General features: G+C 39.1%; 1 protein-coding gene across 1 annotated transcript in view; it reads right to left on the bottom strand.

Moving 5' to 3' along the window:
* The window catches only part of LOC126184477 (dynein axonemal heavy chain 7-like), a 1,143,184-nt gene that overhangs the window by 333,349 nt on the left and 788,601 nt on the right, over positions 1-21,234 (bottom strand). Inside the window, exons 35-36 of the mRNA XM_049926869.1 lie at positions 12,808-12,985; positions 11,125-11,353 (exon numbers count right to left, since the gene is read on the bottom strand). Of these exons, the coding sequence (XP_049782826.1) occupies positions 11,125-11,353; positions 12,808-12,985 (407 nt within the window). The remainder of the gene's footprint in view (positions 1-11,124; positions 11,354-12,807; positions 12,986-21,234) is intronic.

Consider the following 21,234-nt stretch of genomic DNA (forward strand, 5'->3'; position numbering starts at 1 on the left):
AAGACTGTGTAATGAAGAATACTTAAAAATTGGATTCTCATGGTGTGGAGATAAAGGATGTCTTATGCCAGAGAGTGTGATATGTGGAGAAAAACTTTTTTGTTTACTAAGAAATTTAAAGCATCTGATGAAGGCCAAGAACCTAGTTATCTTACAACTGAGATTATTGCAAAAAATAAATTACCTCATGGAGTTGCAGAGAAAGCCATCATTCTATTTTGCTACACTATAATGGAAACAATCTTTACCTCTGAGTATGAATGTGATGTGAAAGGAATTTTCTTCACTGATGATATTGTTTTAAGATGTATTCAGGATATGTCTGAAAACATTTAACATTTTGCCTGCAGTTCAACTGGATGCCATGCTCCAGCTATTTGAGCAAGGGAAAAAAACATGAATTTTTTGATGCATTAAAAGACAAGCTCTCAAGCATAATGCTAGCTTTCCTTTCTGACTGATTTGAGATATTCGGCAACACAAATACTGGTCCACAAGGTAATGGTGTAAATGTCCTTACAATAACTGATGAAATTGCAACCTCAAGAGATAAAGTCAAGGTTCAGTCGAGAAAAACAAAATCAATTTTGAAATGTTTCCATTGGCATCTAAATATGAAGTTTGTAACAAAATGTAATCATTGATTCATGATCATTTAGTGCAGCTGAAATGAAGACTGGATGGATACTTATTTACACTACATATAAACCAGTATGACTGGATAAGAAATCATTCCACGCTTTCCAATACTTGTGAACTTGAAGAGGAGGAACTGGCAGACCTGAAGAACAACCAGATGTTAAAATGATTTTCTGGTGTTACTAATAGGAGAGCATGGCAGCCATACCACAGAATCGCATGGATGGTGGCACGACAGTATTCACTTGCAAATGCAGATTTTATCATTAGGCAAATTTTTGACAATTGTGCAGTGTTCATGGGCATGGCAGAGTCAAAGCTATGGCCAGTGCAAACTAGTCTTCCATGCCACATGGACATTTACACCAATTGGAGATTTTGTCAGCCACAGACCACGTGGTTCGAGTAAACACACACTCCCCACCAACATGTTTGTGAATCTGAACAGGCGCCAATCATTTGCTCCATCCAGTCACATCCACAAATTAAGCAGCATCCTGTGAGGCAATAGATATTTGTGTGTTTGACTGCACATGCATCCTTTGTCTCTCTGCGACCACAAGATCATACTGCACGCTCAATCACTGAGGAGTGTGCACCCTCCACAGTCAGTGGTCAAGCAATTTGTCGCAGTCATGTGACCGCAGGATTTGAACATTCTAGACAAAACTTAATATGTTTTTAGTGTACTGACCTTTGTGAATAAATGTGTTATTACACAATCATGTGTTTAATCAGTTACCGTTACCTGAGCCTACACCCTGAACTTGGTGCTTGTGTGTGGCAATAGAAGACAGCTCATCACATGATGGACTTGAAGGTGGTGAAAATAATCCTAAATGTGATAGTTTGAGAAAGTTGTATCAGGTAACGTATGTGAATTTGTACTACATCCAAGTTAATATAAGAGAGATTTGTAATGCTTGTCAAAACCACATGAGTCACTGAAACCATAGTAGTATTGAGAAGAATTGTATCTACAAAAAGGTGTTTATTGTATGAAAAGGTGTTTACTGTATATGCTGTACTTAAAAATGATGTATAAAAATTGACTTTCTTCAATATTTCATTTCTTACAATAGAATCTCTTTTATTAACATCAATGAAAGTGCGTGTAATAGAAGAGAGTTGCCAAGAGGAAAAGTTTGGAAAGCTCTGCAGTAAACTATTGTTTCTATGCGATAACTACTGTTTATATGCCTATTGGTCTCTCAATACCTCAACTGTCTCATGAGTTGTTGCCTTTACTGGCTTTAGTAATTGTATTAGACCCAGGATTTTCCATTACCAGCTGTTTGCTTTTCATTTTTCTCAGATGTTCTGCATCATCATTTATCTCCTGATTATTATTCTATGTAGCAGACAGTGTACCTTATCTAATGCAAATTGTGCAACCAAATAACATATACTTAACAATATTGGTACTCTAATATCATCACCAAGGGCATAGCTCATGGTGTTTAGAAAATATCTGAGAGGTTGTTCCTAAAAAGAAGTGGTATTGTGGGAATCACACTCATGTTATGGGATCTAGTTTATGAAAAATAAGTACAAATAGGCTATTGCATGCCAACCTGGTAAAATAAATGAAGATAACAAGGCTAAGCCACAATGGTACATATTCAGGAATAAAATATTAGTAATGAGTGTCTTGAATTGTATATGCAATGTGACTGACAAAATGCAATTAGCATAATCATTGTTGCTATGGAAGGTTTTAGAAATGCCTGAGGGCTCACTTTATTTATTTATTTTGGAAAGAATGTGTTTTCAAATTAACTTTATTATACATATACAATGCCTGACACAAAAGTGAAATACCAAGAAGACATGGTAGCATGTCCATGTCACTTCATTCACATACACGCCACTGGTGTGAACCTAAGATTCGAGTTGCAACTCTCTGTACAGTTAGAAAGACCACTAGAGTGCATTAGTGTTGTTCATTTTTAGTGTTGTTACCAGGCATGGTAGGCCATCTAAGGGCATGAAAAGCATGAGATATTCAGTGACCTCTGTGAAGGGCAGAGAGATGCAGCATACTTGTGAGACTGTGTTATCAGCATCTGACAGAGTTTAAAAGGGATCTCACTGTGGTTCTCCATTTGGCTAGCCAATTGTATGCAGATCTGTGGGATATTTGGATGTGACAGTAGCCTGACATTCTGAATTGGAAAGTGAGGTCAGGCGTACTCCCTGTCAAATTTCCTCTCAACCATGTCTGACCTCCACATGGGATAAGCCATCTGGACAATATATATTCTCAAATTCATGATCTTATCATTTTTTCAATCTTATTTGAAATGTTTTAAACTCTGACTGTATAATGTGTCATCCTAACACAATTAACCCATGTGAAAAAAAAAGAAAAAAACTAATTTCATAAAATTACTGTACTACAAAAAGACATATTTCTGTTTACGTGAATATATGTTATCATAAGTGTTCTATTGTGCTACTCAGTAAATTTCATTTTACGTAAATTATTTTTCATTTAATGTTCTATGTATCAACCTTAGTATGACTATATCCTCACTGATGTACTTTGGAACAATGTTAATTGGGTAAGGCTTGCTTGTATGTTGTCTGGTGGGAAGGAAGGAAGGAGAGATGTAAATTTTTTATGGAGTTGCATACAAATGGAATATATTTCACTGACTGAACATTATATTTGGTGGCAGCAAGGCATCTAGGACTGTTAAATACGAAAAATACATACAAATCAGTTTTGTCTTCTAGATTATTCAACAGACACATCAACGTATATGGTTCCCAGATCTACAAGAGAACCTGGCTTCCAGACAAGAAATTCCAGCAACTGATTTAAGGAGATCCTCAAGAAACAAAATGAGTATTTTTTCTTTAAAACCACCACTAAACCCAGACAACAATATTTAATTATTCCATAAACATTTATTACTATTGACAGTCTTCCAGTTGTGCATAACAAAGTAGGTCATTAAACATTGCAACCCATTCACATCTGAACCTACCATTGAAGAACAAGTAACAAACTTCTTGCAAACACTCTGTGTTATCCTAAACTATTGATCAGAGAATAGCAGCAGCCAGAACAGGGAATTACCATCACATGCATATGCTATTATTAACACCTCAATATTAATGGTTGAATCTGAAGTAATGCTGTGACAGAGAAGTGTGGAATGCTCACGTATGGCATTGTACTGTATTAAACAACAAATCATAGTTTTGCACTACTCCAGAAGACAGTTGTCTGTGAGTATAGCAGCAACCTGGAAAAAGGTCACATTCTGGCAATAATTTGGAAAGGCACATACTCCTGGCACCATAATGTGGCAAGACATCAGTTTTGACTCTACGTTATGGCTAGCAGTGATTGACAGAACTTTGGAAGCACAATGTTACATGATGGACAACCTGTGCCCGCAAGTGTTACCTATCATGCGAAAGTGTCATGGGGCCTTTTTCAACAGGACAATTCATGTCCACACATGGTACATGTCTCTATGAACTGTCTGCATGATGTTTAATCACTCCTGTGGACAACAAGGTCCCCAGATTTGTAGCAATACAATATATGTGTGACCAGCTCAGATGTCAACTTTCTCCCAGTGCAGTAACCACAATCTAAAGAACCTTTTACAACAGTTGTCGGTCAGCTTGCCTTAGAAGAGGATACAATGGCTCTATCACACTTTTCCAAATGAGTCAGTACATGTACCCAGGCCAGATGGCAATATAATCTTTATTCTACTTCATATTTAATACCATTTTTATTACTTCATATCTAAAAATTCATCTATCGAGCAGAGAGAGTTGTCATTCAGCATTCAGAAATTCTTTTATTTTGGTTTTAAATGGTGATTGGCTATCTGTCAGACTTTTAAAGCTATTTGGTAGATGACCAAAGAGTGTGTGGCGCCGATGAGGTCGACACCAGTATCGATATGCATTCGTCTTTGGACTCTGAGCGTCGTCTTTGGACTCTGAGCATTGTCTTTGGGCTGTTCCGCCATTTTCAGTTCTTTGTGAGCCTTGCATTGTTTATGTGAATAAATGAACTACTGCTAAATGGATGTTGTTTGGTGTAACCAACCCGAACTTCTCCCTCACTGGTGACCCCGAGTGTAACGTCTACCGTTTTTGCCGTTTTACTGTGTCCGTGACCTCTGCGTCAGTTATTTTTGCGTGTATTACATTGACACGGCATTCGAACAATGACTTCGGACCAGCGCCAAACGCCAAATTTTGTGATCGACATGCATCGTGTTGCGGATGATATACACCCACTAGGACTGCAACACGATGCCTCTCACTCGATGATTCCGCCAATTTCAACGGATGTTTTTGAGCCTGCAACAATAAGTGAGGTTAGGAGTGCACATGACTCCAGCTATCAAACACCTTTGTTCCCGCCACATGTGCCCTCCCTCATCAACTGTGTAGTTACCACTCACAGATCTCCGTGCAGTGCAGGACCAATGCTGATTTCTGCAAATGCTTCGTTGGACAACCTACCACCACCCAGACAACGATTTGCCACGCTGAAATCCATGCAGTACCATGTGGACACCTGCCATGTGGCTGGAACTGCTTTGTTCACAGGTCTACCTCCTCAGCATCCAACCACGCCCGCACCTCCCTTGGTTCAGCATCAGCACATGCCTTCCTACTTCGATACCCCGGCCTGCATCAGGAACAAAAACTTGTTATCTGTGCCTGACCTCCACTTCCGTCCCGCTGTTATGCCTCAGTGTTTTGTGCCACGACATTCACCTTATCCGCACACTGTTTTGTGTGGAGTGACTATGAACAGTGAACATTCATACATTCCATCCCACGTTCAACATCATTTCCCATACTGTGCTTCTGGACAGCCTGGACTTCCGCAGCCTCCCAGCAACACAGGTGGCCCTGGCTCTGATTATACATCGAGCTTTCCGTGGACTATCACGCGCTCTCAAACTTTGAAATTTTTCTCACCTGTCGCCCCCGCACCGGCTCCAGTCGAGCTTCTGCTACCATCCTCGGCACATCTCGGTGCCTCATTTTACACTTTAATATTGGTCTTCCGTGATGCATCAATCCAAACACACGCGCAATGTGTTGAGTTTCCGCAACCGCAATCGACACATTATGGTGTCTCGCCCGCGTCAGCCTTCCACATCGCGATGGATCGCACTCAACCCCAACGTGTCGCCTTCACGATGCCACCTGAACAGCCATCGTTGCAACATCCCTTGGAGGCACACTCTCCTGCAATACTACAGCAACAACAGTTCGATTCAGGCAGTGCCCCGATGAACTCAACTCAACCTGTTCTTCCAAACATTCTACAATGCTTACCAATGCTGCCGCCGTTTAATCCCGACAGAGCAACAACCTGGTTAAAAATTGTGGATGGAGTGTTCGACCATTACAAACTCAACGAGTCAACCAGGTTTCTATGCCTCATCACCCACCTGCATGACCAGGAGGACTTGATTGCTGACCTGGTCGACGCCCCAGACTCATCTACCCGGTACACTCTAGCCAAAAAGACAGCTCTACGTCGACTTGCACGCTCAACTGAGGCAGCAATATGGCCAGTGCTCCATGACAAGCAACTAGGAAACAACAAACCTTCTCAGGTCTGGAGAAGGTTACGTGCCCTGGTCAGCGCCGATCTATTCTCTGACACAGCTCTCCTCACCATCTGGTCAGATAAACTATCTCCTCACATCCGCTTTGCTCTGGCTCAAAGGTCTCCTGAACCTGTCGAGCAAAGAATGACAATTGCTGACAAGCTACACAATGCATCACTACTCTATTTCGCCAGCCACTGCCTTCCTGACAAGTCTCAGGTTCAGGCTCATCGTCCTGCGGCCGGACGCGGCCGGGGCCGTACTGTGCCGACCATTCCGCTCGCTCCAAGAAGCAGTACACAAGCAACTGGGGCGTCACCGGCTCCACCCACAGTCACGCCCCCTCCTGCAACTGAACCTGCTGTGGCCACCAAACCTCAGCCACCACCACTGGCAATGAACTTTCTGCAGGAAATGCAACTGCACTACCAGCACTGTTACTTCCACACATAGTTTGGTGAGGCGGCACGTAACTGCAGACCACCCTGCTACTTCCCAAATGCCAATCGCAGGTAGGTCCAGGTGCCACCTCCTGCGTACAACATGAGAGGCAGCCCTCAGTGCTCCATTCTGTCCGGGAACGACCGGATAATTGCGGACGACTTTACATTAAAGACATTTCGTTGGGATACCTTTTGCTAGTGGACACAGGCGCTGATGTTTCGCTGCTGCCTACGTCCTTAGCATTGTCAAACATCTGCGCTCATCATACTTCACTGCAAGCTGTGAATTCAACTAAACTACAATGCTCGGGTTCGACTTCCCACGTCGTCTCACTCTCCGCAAACTGCAAACTTGAGTGGAGGGTTTTAGTTTGCGAAATTGACGAACCTATTCTAGGAATTGATTTCTTGCGACACCACAAACTTTCACCGGACCTAGTGTGAAACACCGTGTTTCATCATCCGTCCAAGACTCACTTCCCCTGAGCTCTATCGGTCCGGGCTCATCTCATCCATACAGGCTTGTGTCTGTCGATGACGTTACAAGAAACCACGCACAAGTGCCTTGTCGAGCTTGAACACGTCGCTTGCCTATGCAAGGATAACTTCAAGCTTTCCCTCCAGCTCCACGAGACACAGCTCCAGCTCTCCGATGCAGCAAAGGAATTACAAACACTACAGCAAATACAAAGCAAGGTCAGTAAGTGCGCCGAATCTGCTTGCAGTCCCAGCAATCGAGCCTCCGTGTGTTTACCTCCCACTACACCTCGCAACTGTGCTATGAAGACTGCCATAACGTGTACTGACAGTTCCACAGGGTCACACCCTCCTAACATGGCAGCGTTTGACACTCGGCCGAACACAAGTGCGCATGCGTGATGAGTGTCACGTGTTCCCGAACTGACGGCTCCTACCCTGCCCCTCACAGGCAGCACCTCAAACTATGCAACTTTGGCTCCTGCGTGCCGCCATGCGACTGCCACTAACAACACAAACAGTGCACTCACGCCAAGCGTTTCACCCGTGACTGTGCTGCCTTCAGACAATTGACTCACTAACGGCTCCCGAGCTCTACCGAGCTCACCCGACCACAGTGCCACTGCTTCGGGCCAGCGGCCATCTTGTCGCACTGACTCCTGGGACACTTTGCCACCTCAGCTCCCGTCAGATTCACCGAGTGGCTCCGAACACCACGACCACGCCTCACCTGCCCTATCCGCCATACCCTGTGGGACACCATTCTTGATACCTTCCTAGTTAGAGGACTTTGCTGATTTTTGCAGACTATCTATACTGTTAATTTCAACCTTATACATTCCAGTTAAATATGAATTTAACCAATTGTGCACTGCCCCACTCATACTACAATACTTAAGCTTATCTAGAAGAATTTCATGATTCACACAGTCAACAGAGATCACTAAAAATCCCAGTGGGTGATGTCTGGTTATTCAGAGCATTTAATACTTGATCAGTGAAAGCATGTATACATTTTCTGTTAAAAAGCCTTACAGAAAACCATATTGACAATTTGTTAAAATTTAATTTTTACAAGTATGTGAAGCTACTCTTGAATATATTACTTTTTCAAGAATTTTGGATATAGCTGCCAGAAGTGAGACTGGGTGATAGTTGTTAGCATCAGACCTATCCCCTTTTTTGTGCAATGGTTTAAAAATAATATATTTCAATCTATCTAGAAAAATACTCTGTTTCAGTGAGCTAATGCATATGTGGCTGAGAATCCTACATATCTGTTGGGAACAAGCTTTTAGTACTCTGCTGGAAATGCCATCAAATCCACACAAGCTTTTTCTTTTGAGTGACTATATTATTTTTCTGATTTCAGTAGGAGACGTGGGTTTAATTTCAGCAGCATCAAATTGCATAGGTACTGGCTCTTCTGCATATAGCCTTGCATTTTCTAATGAACAGCTGGATCCTATTTTCTCAACAACACTTAAAATCATTGTTAAAAATATTTTCTACTTCTATTTGTTAACAAACTTTTCATTGAGTTTGATAGAAATACAGTCTTCCTGTGTTCTTGGTAGCCCTGTTTCCCTTTTAAGAATATTAGAAATTGTTTCAATTTATTATCAGAGGTACTAATCTCAGACACAATGCACATGGTTTTGGACTTTTTAATAACTTTCCTTAAAACAGTACAGTAGTTTTTATAATGTTCAGCTGTTTCTGGATCATTACTCCTTATAGCTATAAGATATATTTCCCTTTTCTGTTTAGAAACTATTTTTATCCCTTTAGTAACCCATGACTTTTTAGATGGTTTCTTGCAATTGTGTTTCACTGGTTTCTTAAGGAAACTCTTTTCAAATATACTCACAAAGGTACCATGAAAGAGGTTAAATTTTAAATTAGCATCAGGTTTGCAGTACACATCATGCCAGCCTAACTGTTGCAAGCTTTCCCCAAAATTTGCAATTGCTACATTGTTAACTGAATGCACTGTTTTTGAGGACTGTTTTGCAATACTGTATGGAACTATGTGATATACTGTGACTAGCTGTGTATCATGATCAGAAAGACCATTCTTCACAGGAAAAATCTTTATTTGATTAAATTTATTTTGGTCTATAAAAATATTATCTGTCAGTGTGCTGCTTTCCTATACAACCTGAGTAGGAAAATCAGTAACTGATGTCAAATTGAAAGAACCACATAACACTTCAAGGTCATTTTTTCTATCAGACTCTGTCAGAAAATCTACATTGAAATCCTCACAAACAATAATTTGCTTTCCTCTATCTGACAGATAGTACAACAAAGAATCCAAGTTTTACAGAAATAGCTGAAAATTTCCCAATGGAGATCCATACACAGCTACAATTATAAAGGTATCCTTATGTAGTTTCAGCTCACAGGAACATACTCCTATATGTTGCTCTACACAAAATATTTTAGTTTTTAAATTTTTCACCCTATGATACATTTTAACATACAATATATAGCACTCCTCCTCTCTCCATAGTGTTTCTATTTACATGTACTGACACCTTATATCCACCTACATGTACCTTTTCCATATCTGTGACCATATGATGTTCAGGCAGGCATAGGACATTTACTCCACCCTCAGTTTCTAAATCTTCTGAACAAACAAGAAGCTCATCTACTTACTTTAATCCCCTGATATTCTGATGCAATACACTAACATAATTTTTCACTGCACTTTTATGAGAATCTTGTGATATACTACCATTATTTATCACTATACTTTATAAGAGAATCTTGTGATATTTCATCATTTTTAGTATGTGCCTGTCTGGGCTTCTCATTAAGCTTAATTTCATTGAATGTTGAATCATTGGACACTGATCTTAGCCTAAAAAAGAAGTACTTCCAGGAGTTTCAGTTCCCCCTTGAAGATTTTGCTATCATCCTGGCCAATTTGCCTTCTCAAAAATGGCTCTGAGCACTATGGGACTTAACATCTATGGTCATCAGTCCCCTAGAACGTAGAACTACTTAAACCTAACTAACCTGAGGACAGCACACAACACCCAGCCATCACGAGGCAGAGAAAATCCCTGACCCTGCTGGGAATCGAACCCGGGAACCCGGGCGTGGGAAGCGGGAACGCTACCGCACGACCACGAGATGCGGGCATTTTTGCCTTCTCTTCCCTACTGATACACAGCACATGCCTTGTGAAGTCCCCCCTACCAACAGAATCAAGAGGAACCAAATCTATGCCTGACAAAGTAGTCACCCAAAGCAGTTGATCTAACTCCACATTGACCCTCTCAACAGAGCTGTTCAACTGGGGCTGGTCATACCACATGAAGGTATGATCCAAGCAACATTTGTATGGTTCATTGTAGATACTATTTTTAGCTGGTCACACTCAATATTGTAGCCCTGATCCCTATCAATACTGTTTACTGCTCCACCCATTATTACAACATGATCTTGCTTTGTAAAACCCTTGCACAATGATCATCTCCTATAACAGGCTCATTTAAAGCTTCCCAATGATGTTACATAGGGTCTGAGAGTGGTCTGAAATAGAATACTAGTTTATTGTTCATATTATAACTTCTAAATTGTTCTCAATTTGCCTTTTATAAGGAATTATTTGCTGAGAAAGCCATATATTATTCCAGAACTGAATTGCTTTCAGAGTTACCTTCATACTGCTATTTCTCTATGCATTAAAAAGCATTGTGATACATGCTAGGAATATAAGTAAAAGACATATTTGAGATTCTTCTGGTTGAGTCATCAAATTAGTTTCCCTAAAATGTTGTAACCAAATTTCACACTACAAGTATGCTTAAAATAAAATAATTTATCTAAAATATGTCTGGCTCACCCTTTTTTGGGATATCTTGAGACATATCTTCTTCACATTCATCTTTAACTATAAGCAGACTTAAATCAAAAAGATTTTATCAAATATATGTGTATCATACCCTCTAGGATTGGGATAGCTTGAGCCAGATCTGCTTCACATTCATTTTTAAGCTCTTGAGCAGCAGCTGCTTGGGTATTTGCAATTTTCTCATCTTCTCGTACTTGTGCTGATGCTTTTTCAACCTGTGATGTTTCCCTTTCTATAACCAACATCATTTGGGCAGTTTCATTAGCTGCTGAAACAAGTTTTGGCCTTAGAGTAGAGAGTTCTTGCTGCAGTGCACATACCTGTAGATATACGAAATACATGCTACTTAGAAGGAAAATTTATCGAAGCTGTATTTCTAAACGATAGTGTTAGAAATGTGTTAACCCATCTTTCATAAAGGTAACATGCCCAGAAGGAAAGACATCACATATATAATTAAGGTGAGGCTGGCCAATGAGCCCTTCAGTGCAGATGCACACCACACTCAAACTTTTACAGGGATCAATGAAAAGCTGTGAGTAATGAGGATAGTGGGCAGGGGCACAATGTCAGTACTGTGTGGATAAGTTGAGAATTTGGGTCTGACAGAAGGTGTAATAGGGTACTCCTCGCAGTTGCAATGATTACTGTGTCCATATGGCTTAGTGGTCAGAGCATCTGCATAGTGAGCAGGAGACCTGGGTTTGAATCCCAGTTTAGCACAAATTTTCAACTTACCCCATTGATGCAAGCAGCTAAATCTCATGATTCATTTGTATATTTATAAATCAAGATCATAATGTACTAATAAAGTTCTTCAAAACAAGACCAAAAAGCATTTCATTTAATTAATAGTATATACATTGTTTCACTGAGAACCCACAGTTCGATCAATTAAAATGAATGCATCTTGATCATCTGTGCTGCAAAATTTTTTAACTAGTATGGTCAACAAAATACTGAAATGAAAGATGTTCTTCATCATAATTAATGCAGAACATGGTATACTGTAAGGTACATCTTTCATTAGCTAACAGGGCTGTACTCATACCTTTTTGACCAGAGTAATCCAGCTGGTTAATACAAAGATCTGTCATGAATTTACCATTTGAATTCATCTCTAAACACTAGTATACTGATGGTAAGTTCTGTGAATACAAATTCTAAAAGCGCTGGCAGGTCGATAGACACACAAACAAATACAAACACAAACACAAGCATACACACAAAATTGTAACTTTCACAAACAATGGTTGCCTCATCAGGAAAGAGGGAAGGAGAGGGAAAGACAAAAACCCAAATCCTTTTGTCTTTCCATCTCCTTCCCTCTTTCCTGACGAGGCAACCATTGGTTGCAAAAGCTAGAATTTTGTGTGTATGTTTGTGTTTGTTTGTGTGTCTATCGACCTGCCAGCGCTTTTGTTTGGTAAGTCTCATCATCTTTCTTTTTAGATATTATTTTTCCCACGTGGAATGTTTCCCTCTATTATATATATATATATATATATATATATATATATATATATATATATATATATATATATATATATATATATATATATATATATATAAGATATGATGAAATCACCACTGCCATAGCTACAAAAATGTATTTTACTCTACAAAAAGTAGGCAAGTTAAATATTTAAAGAGAGGTATTAATGCATTCATGTGAAACCCAATTTATAAAACTTGAGCCATTAACATTCACTACACTTTGTATATACCAGACAACAATAAATAGAAAATTATTATGTCAATTATCATTACTCACTTGCTCTGCAGCAAACAACAACTTCTCAAGTCCAATCATATATCTCTGTTTAACTTTCAATATTTCATACTGTTTAATGTTAATTAAATCCTTAAATAATGTTACTAGCTCAACATATGCTGTGGAGGTAATGTATATCTTCTGTCCTGTTGACTCATAAAACTGAGTAGTTAGCTCTCTGCGGGACAACAGGAGAACATGTATTAGTCAAATAAGTTATTCACAGCAGCAGATTTTTGACTATTCCTACAAGATGATTCATACACGATAATGAGGCCACACTTCTATGAATATTCTGCTACAAACATATATTAACATGACATTTGTGTCTTCCAAATACATAACCATGAAGTTTGCAAAATTGTTCAGTGATACAGTGACATATAGCTAACAATGCTGCATCACCCTTCACCTCCTCACATCTAATGTATTCTCCTTTGAATGAGATTTTTTTTTCTAGAATGACTAATTGTCTAAAGAAAACAGTGGTAACAGTGTTGTATACATCCAAACGCACTAAATTCCTATGATGACATTAACTCACTTTAGGGTGAAGTTTCCTCAAAACGGCACTGCAAATAACTGCAGGCAGTGATAAAGATTTACATTGATACATAGAAATAAATACTGCACATCTAACTCATCCACAGTTTTTGTATATTTAATTAAAATATATAAAAATTCCAATACACAAAAAGGAATAGCTTTTAATCATACACATTAAATGTATATGCTTTAGTGATACATGGTAACAATATTTTCTTGTACAATTAATAACAGCAACAACTAAGTAGGAATGGATATAAAAAATGGAGCTCAGTGATAGGTTTTGAACATAATCAAGGATCATACTCATCAACTTTCTAACAAATATCAGAAAATACAGAACAATAGTTTTGAGAATCCATATACCATCAATAGAAAACATTTGAAATTTACCAAGCATTGACAGAGGCACAGATAAGTTAGTTATGTGGATATTATCCTATTCTTACACAAATCACCCTCTCCACAGATTACAAGAATTTCTTAGTTCTGGCATTGCCTCTCAATCCTCTGTGAGATCGCATCACCAATACCCAAAATCATACTCAAGTTGAATCCAATGCTATCTGTGACCTGAAGACAGACTGTTCTACTATTCTTATCCCTGGAAATCAAGGCTTCACTGCAGTTGTATATGAGAATGACAAGTATGTGGCAGAGAGGCTTCATCAACTCTTGGATTCCTCAATAGACACAACTGTTCCTAATGACCCTATTCATTCCATTCAGACTGAGCTGCAGAATATTTTAATTCCATTCAACAAAGGCTTCTTCACACCTGGTACTTCAGTGTGAACTGGTACAATCCTATGTTACTTCTAAATGGAACTGCAAAATACAGAAATCTGATAGGCATATTACTTGCATCATTTGAAAAGGAAAAGTAAGTACCTTGTAGGAATATGAGTTTATGTTAGAATACACAACTTAAGCAGATGATTCACTTAGCTCACAAAACACATGATAGTCATGAAAGAAAAGTTTTACAAGTTGACTGTTACAGTTATATTTCTGTCTGAATTCGTAGAAAGAGCACAGAAATGTTTAGAAGTGGATAAATTTAACTGAGTATATTTATATAGCTCAAATGTAAATAGTTTTGGAATGGTAATCTTGGTAGCACTGTGGAATGCAAAGGCCAATTGACGATATAGCAGAAAATTGATTGTGGCTCAGCAATTTGATCACAAAACTTACTGCAAAAATGGGTCTGTTGAACAATAACCACTGGCTTTTAGCAATTTGAGGTTGCACATATGACAAATAATATTGAAAAACCAGTTAATTTAATGTTAATTTACATCATACCATTTATGCCTTACAGAGTTTATTTTTAGATTGTCTTTACGTTTCATTTATTCAGTAATGTTACTAGCACATCAATTCATTTCACTTTTGATGCATTGAATCATGTAGTCACCAAAGAAATAAGTTAAACAATCAAGTTCTTCAGTTGAGTCTGAAAACTAAGAGACTACACCCACTTCTTCTTGGACCATTGGCACTTGTGGCTGATCATCTAGTTTCAGTTCCCTTTGAGATATGCACGTGACCAAATACTAAACACAGTGACTGTACTGTTGTCTGAATAAAGAGAGAATGATTAGATCAGCACTTAGAAATCACAAATGGAAATGAAGAAATAAATATTACTCACAATACAAAACAGGAGAATGAACTATATGCCTTGCAGACAAGTGAAACACCTACATTCCTGATTCATCACTCTTAATTTTGTCTGGAGAGTATGAAAATCTCTGGCGGTATCTTTTATTTCCGATCCTTGATCTTTATATAAAATGTCCGTAACTGTCACCTCTGACAGCAGGCTACACACTATTTCTACCTACATAAATACTTGTGAATGAACTATAAATGAGTCTCTCCTTGTATGTCTCTCAGTTACTTCTAGTTTAAGAAAATTGACACATGCAGCCCTCTGACAACAGAAGAAGGAACTACCTGGACATTCTATGAGGACATGACTTCAATGACAAGTTAAATGGCCATCAAGCTTGCCTGAACTGGATACAGAAACTGTCCAGAACACCAGGTCAAGTACACACGTATGGCATAAGCGCACCATGCTAAAAAAAGTTAAAATTTTACAGTCTTCACAAGAACAACAGCTTTCACAGACCTCCTTACCCCTCATGATCCATATGCCCCTAATTGAAAAGGGATTCCTCAAGACCTAGAAACTGGTTTCTCTATTTTGTTATAGATTTACCAATGACATCTTTGTGGTCTAAGGCTATGGCAACAGCTTAAGTCTTTTTTAAAAGTCATATTCACCTCATACTTTTCAAATCTAAAACCACTTACCATTTCATTGACCTCCATGTTATTATAGGTCACATCCAAACTTAAGTCCATATAAAAGCAACCAACAAACAACAATGTCAACAATTTGACAGCTACCTCTCCTTTTATATCAAATGCTCTCTTTGCTACAGCCTAGGCATGTCAAACTTTTCAACTCCAATACTAAATCTCTCAACATATACATCAATGACCTCCACTTGGCTTTCATCTCCAGCAGTGACTTTGCAGATCTTGTCCACAAACAAATCTCGCTGGCAGTTTCCTACATTCAACCTCTGACAAATACAGCTCACACTTTCAAAAAACTCAGAAGTGTCCTCCTAGTTATCCAGTACCACTGGCGTCTTCAATGTCTCACTGTATAAGTATGCCCAGGGTATGACATTTTTAAACTAAACCCTGAAATGGAAAGCTCATCTCTCCCTGATATTCTACAAACACCATCTACTGTCACCTTACATTGCTCTTCTAACAACCATAACATCCCTGTTAAACTGTATGCCATTTCCAGACCATTATTTCTAAGTCAAGGTCCCCACCCCTGAAATTTTTCATGCTGTAAAATCTGTCTCATGCATCCAGTTACAAGCATTTATTCTAATAACACCATTGTTAAATCCTTCAATAACAAGGCAGACTGCTATGTGAAAGCACAGGTTGTGGGGAAGTAGGCACAGCTTTCTGTCCATACTGTTGGTGTTGCTGACTCTTGAATGCATTAACCATGGGGCTGTATGCAGTAGCCTGGGATAGATGTGACATGACATTTGCTGGTAGGGATTGTGCAATAACAAATCAACAGAATAAATCATATATGATCTACACAATTTTTATGACATTCATTGCAGATCAATGTTACAGTAAGTTTGACTCTTAACGTATCTTTTAGATATTTCATTTTTGATGTGAATTTTAAAGCAACTGCAAACATATTTACAAACTTGAAATTTGAAGAGCATAGATGTTGTACCATAGAGACATCACCCTAAAGGCCATTTAAGAAAATGTGTATAATATTCTGACTTATTAAGGAAAATGTGATTTTCTGCTATAAAACATGGTAGGTTAAGTAGCCATTAAAACTGAAATATAATTCAGAAATTTCAGCACCACATTCAATTACAGAATTAGTAATGCTGCACCAAATTTTATAGTTACATCTATAATATTTTAGGCCGCAGTGAATATTAAACACATTGTGTGGGAGAAAAAAGTTTTCATATAGGAACATATTTATTTTGGGTGTGCCAAAGTGGTTGTGCTGTGTTTTGAAGGTACTCTATGATGGTGTTAAATCAAAGTTGCCCATGTTGAAGATTCATAGCAGATCTTGTTTATCCCAAATATTTTTACCTGCCAAGGTATGTGAAGGTACTCTTTGACAGTGTCAAACCAAAGTTGCATCTTTGAGGTCCTTAGCAAAGCCTGTTTACCCCAAGTGCTTTTACCGGCCAAGGCATTAGTTATGGGGCCTATATTTCTGCAGAATGGAGAATGTGATACCTATGAAAGTTAAGCATTCCCAGAAATCTTTGAAGTTCATGGAATGTGGTAGGGTGCGGTGTCTATTGGAGGAGTTCTGTATGTTTTTGTGTTGGTCTGATACCATATGTCACAGTGTTTCCCAGAACATAATCACTTTCTTGTGTGTCTGGCATTTGTCCTTGTTTGTCACTATTCCATATTAATCCAGTGCTCAGAAGGCCAGCTGCAGGTGTTCCTCATATTGTTTGTACAAAGAAGAAAGAACTCATAGATTGTCGAAGTATGCAAAACAGAATAGAAGGTGATTGAGATCCTTATTGATTAAGTGTTGCCAAGTTTGGGCAATGTCCTCTAAATTAGGGTTAGAGTATCTGTTTGGTACTGTTCTTGTGTTCAATGCCCTGTATTCTCCCCACATCCCATATGTGCCATCCCTCTTAGGTACAAAGTGGATGGGTAAGGTGTGCACAGTATTTGATAGTCACACAATACCATTATTTAATAGTTCTTCAACAGCTGCTTTTGTGAAAAATAACTCAGCTGGAGCTAGACGTCATGCTTTCTGGAAGTCTGGAGATCCTTCAGAGTTTTTTACACTGTGGATGGTTCCATCCTACTACTAAGTTGTGTTGGGAGTGTAGAAACACTAGATGAAACAGAAGGAACACTGGGAGAGTGAGAAGCTTCCCTGATCAGTATATTCTCTGTACCTACTGGATGAAGTCCATGGTTGGAGAGAGTAGTAGTAATAGTAGTAATCACCAAACATTCCAACTGGGTGAAGCATTTGTGGCTGTTACTTATGGCCTCTTTATGTAACCATTTTATGTCCTTGTTATAGCCAGTGTTCACAGCATCCAGCTCCAACACGTTCTGAGACAGTTCCTTATCTATTCTTCAGCTTCGTTTGAAGATCCACTAAAGTTGTTTGTACTAATCTTTAATTTCTCCAGTGTGTCAGATAGCATAGAGATGAGGACTGAGAGGTGGAGGACGCTTTGTGTCAGAAATTGCATGACTCATTAACTCTCAAGTGGATGCACCATGTTTTATAACACAAGTAGGCAAGTGGCATACTTTGTGGACATGGAAAGAATAGTTGTCTTTATGTTACCAAAGTAAATATACATGAGCAAAATCACAATTTAATCTTAGTTAAATTAAATAACAATGAAATAAACTACATTATGTGAGCTAAATCATCGTTTAAATAAATGATAATAAAATTAACTTTCATTATATCACTATGATTCCATGTACAAGTGTTACCTCACAGTAATGACACTCTCATAGCATTAAAGAGTGCAACTGCATCAGATCACAGCCAGCCATTTATTTGATTACTTATTATCTTGTAGATAACTGCCTCATTATGAGATCGTTCTGCTAGCTTGGAATCTGGGTCATTTCCTTGCTTGGGTCGTACATTTTTTCTCACCTGGCTCAATGTTTATTTTATGTTACTGCTGCTCACTTGGACATAAGACAGTACACTTTAGCATTGTGTTAGCTGAAACAATAATGAAAGAATAGGCAGGGGCTCACAATGAAATGGTACAAGACAACATTTTTTTTTGTGGTTGGTGCACTTTATACATAGATGCACCCACTTGTGGGTTAACAGTGACAGCTGATGCTTGACCTCAGCTAGTTTGCTTCGTTTGTCATGCAAAGTTGTGTGTAACACCAAATTTTTATTATATAATTTTGAATGTTCAGTTTTATGCTCTCACAAAGCCTGCTGTTTAGTTAGTGAATGGTATAAGTCTTGAAGTTTTTTAATCAATGATGCAGAGGAATCTTTCAACATTGATGGAGTATGAACCAGTGATTTGCTGATAACACCAGAAACAGAATCACCAGTGGAAGGGTGGAAATGGTGAATAAAGTTGGTGACCAACAGTGGTTCATTGATTTCTGCAACCATGAATGTTGATACAAATTGTGTGCTCTGTCCTAAGTCGACAGTGCAACTGGTATATCATTCACCACCTGGAGTTGTAGAAGAGATCCTGAAGTTAAAATCCTGGAAGATGTTTCAGGATTGTACTTATTTCAGAGACTGAGTTGGCAAGAAGACACTGACCTGTTTTTCTGTCAAGAACTGTAAATGGCCACTATTCTCCATCCCATAAGGCAAACTGGTTTGGCTTATGTGCATAAGGTTTAGGCATACTTGCTTATTTGCATGACCTGTGACCCCAACTGGAGTTCACAACCATCATTTGGGTGCATGTTTGGTGTGATGCATTTGTGAGTAGCTGCTCGAAAACATGAATGGAATCAGCACCAACATGTGATTTATCAGCTGTTGCTGGAATTTTGAGTGAAATCAGTAGTAGACTGATCTTTGACAGGCAGTTCATCATGAGGCATGCTGGGAGCTGAAGGGCATTGACCTACATCAAATGTGTCATGTTTAAATTTAAAATTAAAATTTAAAACAGTCTTGATCACAATCTTGTTTCAATATTTTATTGGAGTGAGTGACTGGTTAAGATTCCATGAAAGAGTCATCTACAGACTCCAGAGTGGTGGAGGGACACTGCTAGATGAGTTTCATCGACCCTCGACCATCTCAGTCACTCATTCCAATAAAATATTGTAACAAGATTGCGATCAAGACTGTTTTAAATTTTAATTTTAACAAATTTTTAAATCGCTGACTATGTTTTCAAAAATTTCAAAACTTTTATGTGTCATGTTTCTCCAGACACATTTGGCTTGTATCAGTTATCAGTTGCTGTCTCACTGTGCAATATGGCAGCTGCTGTTGTAGACCCCTGGTAAATCCTGGGTGATAATGGCATCCATCTTGCAGTGCAAAAATTCAGTCAGCAATTTGTAATTTGTTATGACACATGTCATCATCATTAGTAAACACATACACTTGGATTTGAGGGGGTAACTTGCTTATCCATGTCACTCTTTCAGTGGACACACTAATGCTTTTACCATTTTTCAAGATATCATTCTATAATCATCACGTCATAACACATGGTAAGGTCCAGTATAAGGGGGTTGTAGAGGAGCCTGGACAGTGTCTGTGTGCAGCGCGATGTGTGAACAATCTGCCAATGCTTTGTCCATGAAGACTGGATGTATGCTCTGGTGGTACACAGGTGGCTGCCTCATTCCTGCACTGTTGTTGTTGTTGTTGTGGTCTTCAGTCCTGAGACTGGTTTGATGCAGCTCTCCATACTACTCTATCCTGTGCAAGCTTCTTCATCTCCCAGTACCTACTGCAACCTACATCCTTCTGAATCTGCTTAGTGTATTGATCTCTTGGTCTCCCTCTACGATTTTTACCCTCCACACTGCCCTCATTCCTGCACATGCTCATGAATCTGCTCCACCAACAGTGGTAGCTCCATTTCTGCTGGTAGTGGTACATTTGTGAAATAGTGTGCCAGAATTTTCAACAGCTCCCCGTAAACCATCTCTGACACTGATGCACTTATATCCACCTTATATGCAGTCTGTAAACCTAGAAGTAATAGTGGTAGCACCTCTGTTCAACCCTTTCAGTGACATAAGAGGGCTGGCTTCAGTGTTCTGTGCCACATTAAAATCATTCTGTTGCTCACTAGATGATAAGTTGTTATGTGATGGCACTGGAACCCACACAGTCTAGTCAGTTTGTTGAACAGATTATACTCAAATTGTCAGCCTTTGTCTGTTGTAATATGCAGTGGGCTTCCAAAATGTGCTAACCAATGTGCAATGAATGTGTTCACTATTGTCTTGGTCACTATGTCTGTGACTGGTATAGTCTCTGTCCAACCTGTTGTTCTGCTTTATAATGCTGACATTGAGAGCATGAACGAGTCCAGTTCCTCTCATCCTTTTTGCCTGGTGGCCACACAAAGTGCTCAGTTAGAGACTTGATAGTGGCATTTGTCCCTGAGTGTGCTAGGTTTTGGATGCTGTCAAATGCCACTTTGCGGAATCACTGAGTAATTTATGGCCGTGGCCACCATCGTGAGACATCATGCCATATCTTGACTTTGCTTCCTGGCACATCTGTTTCCTCCAGTTACAATCCTATGAGCCAGTCTGTTAGTAAGTAGT

This window comes from Schistocerca cancellata, chromosome 4, assembly GCF_023864275.1.
Source record: "Schistocerca cancellata isolate TAMUIC-IGC-003103 chromosome 4, iqSchCanc2.1, whole genome shotgun sequence".
Taxonomy (NCBI): Eukaryota; Metazoa; Arthropoda; class Insecta; order Orthoptera; family Acrididae; genus Schistocerca; species Schistocerca cancellata.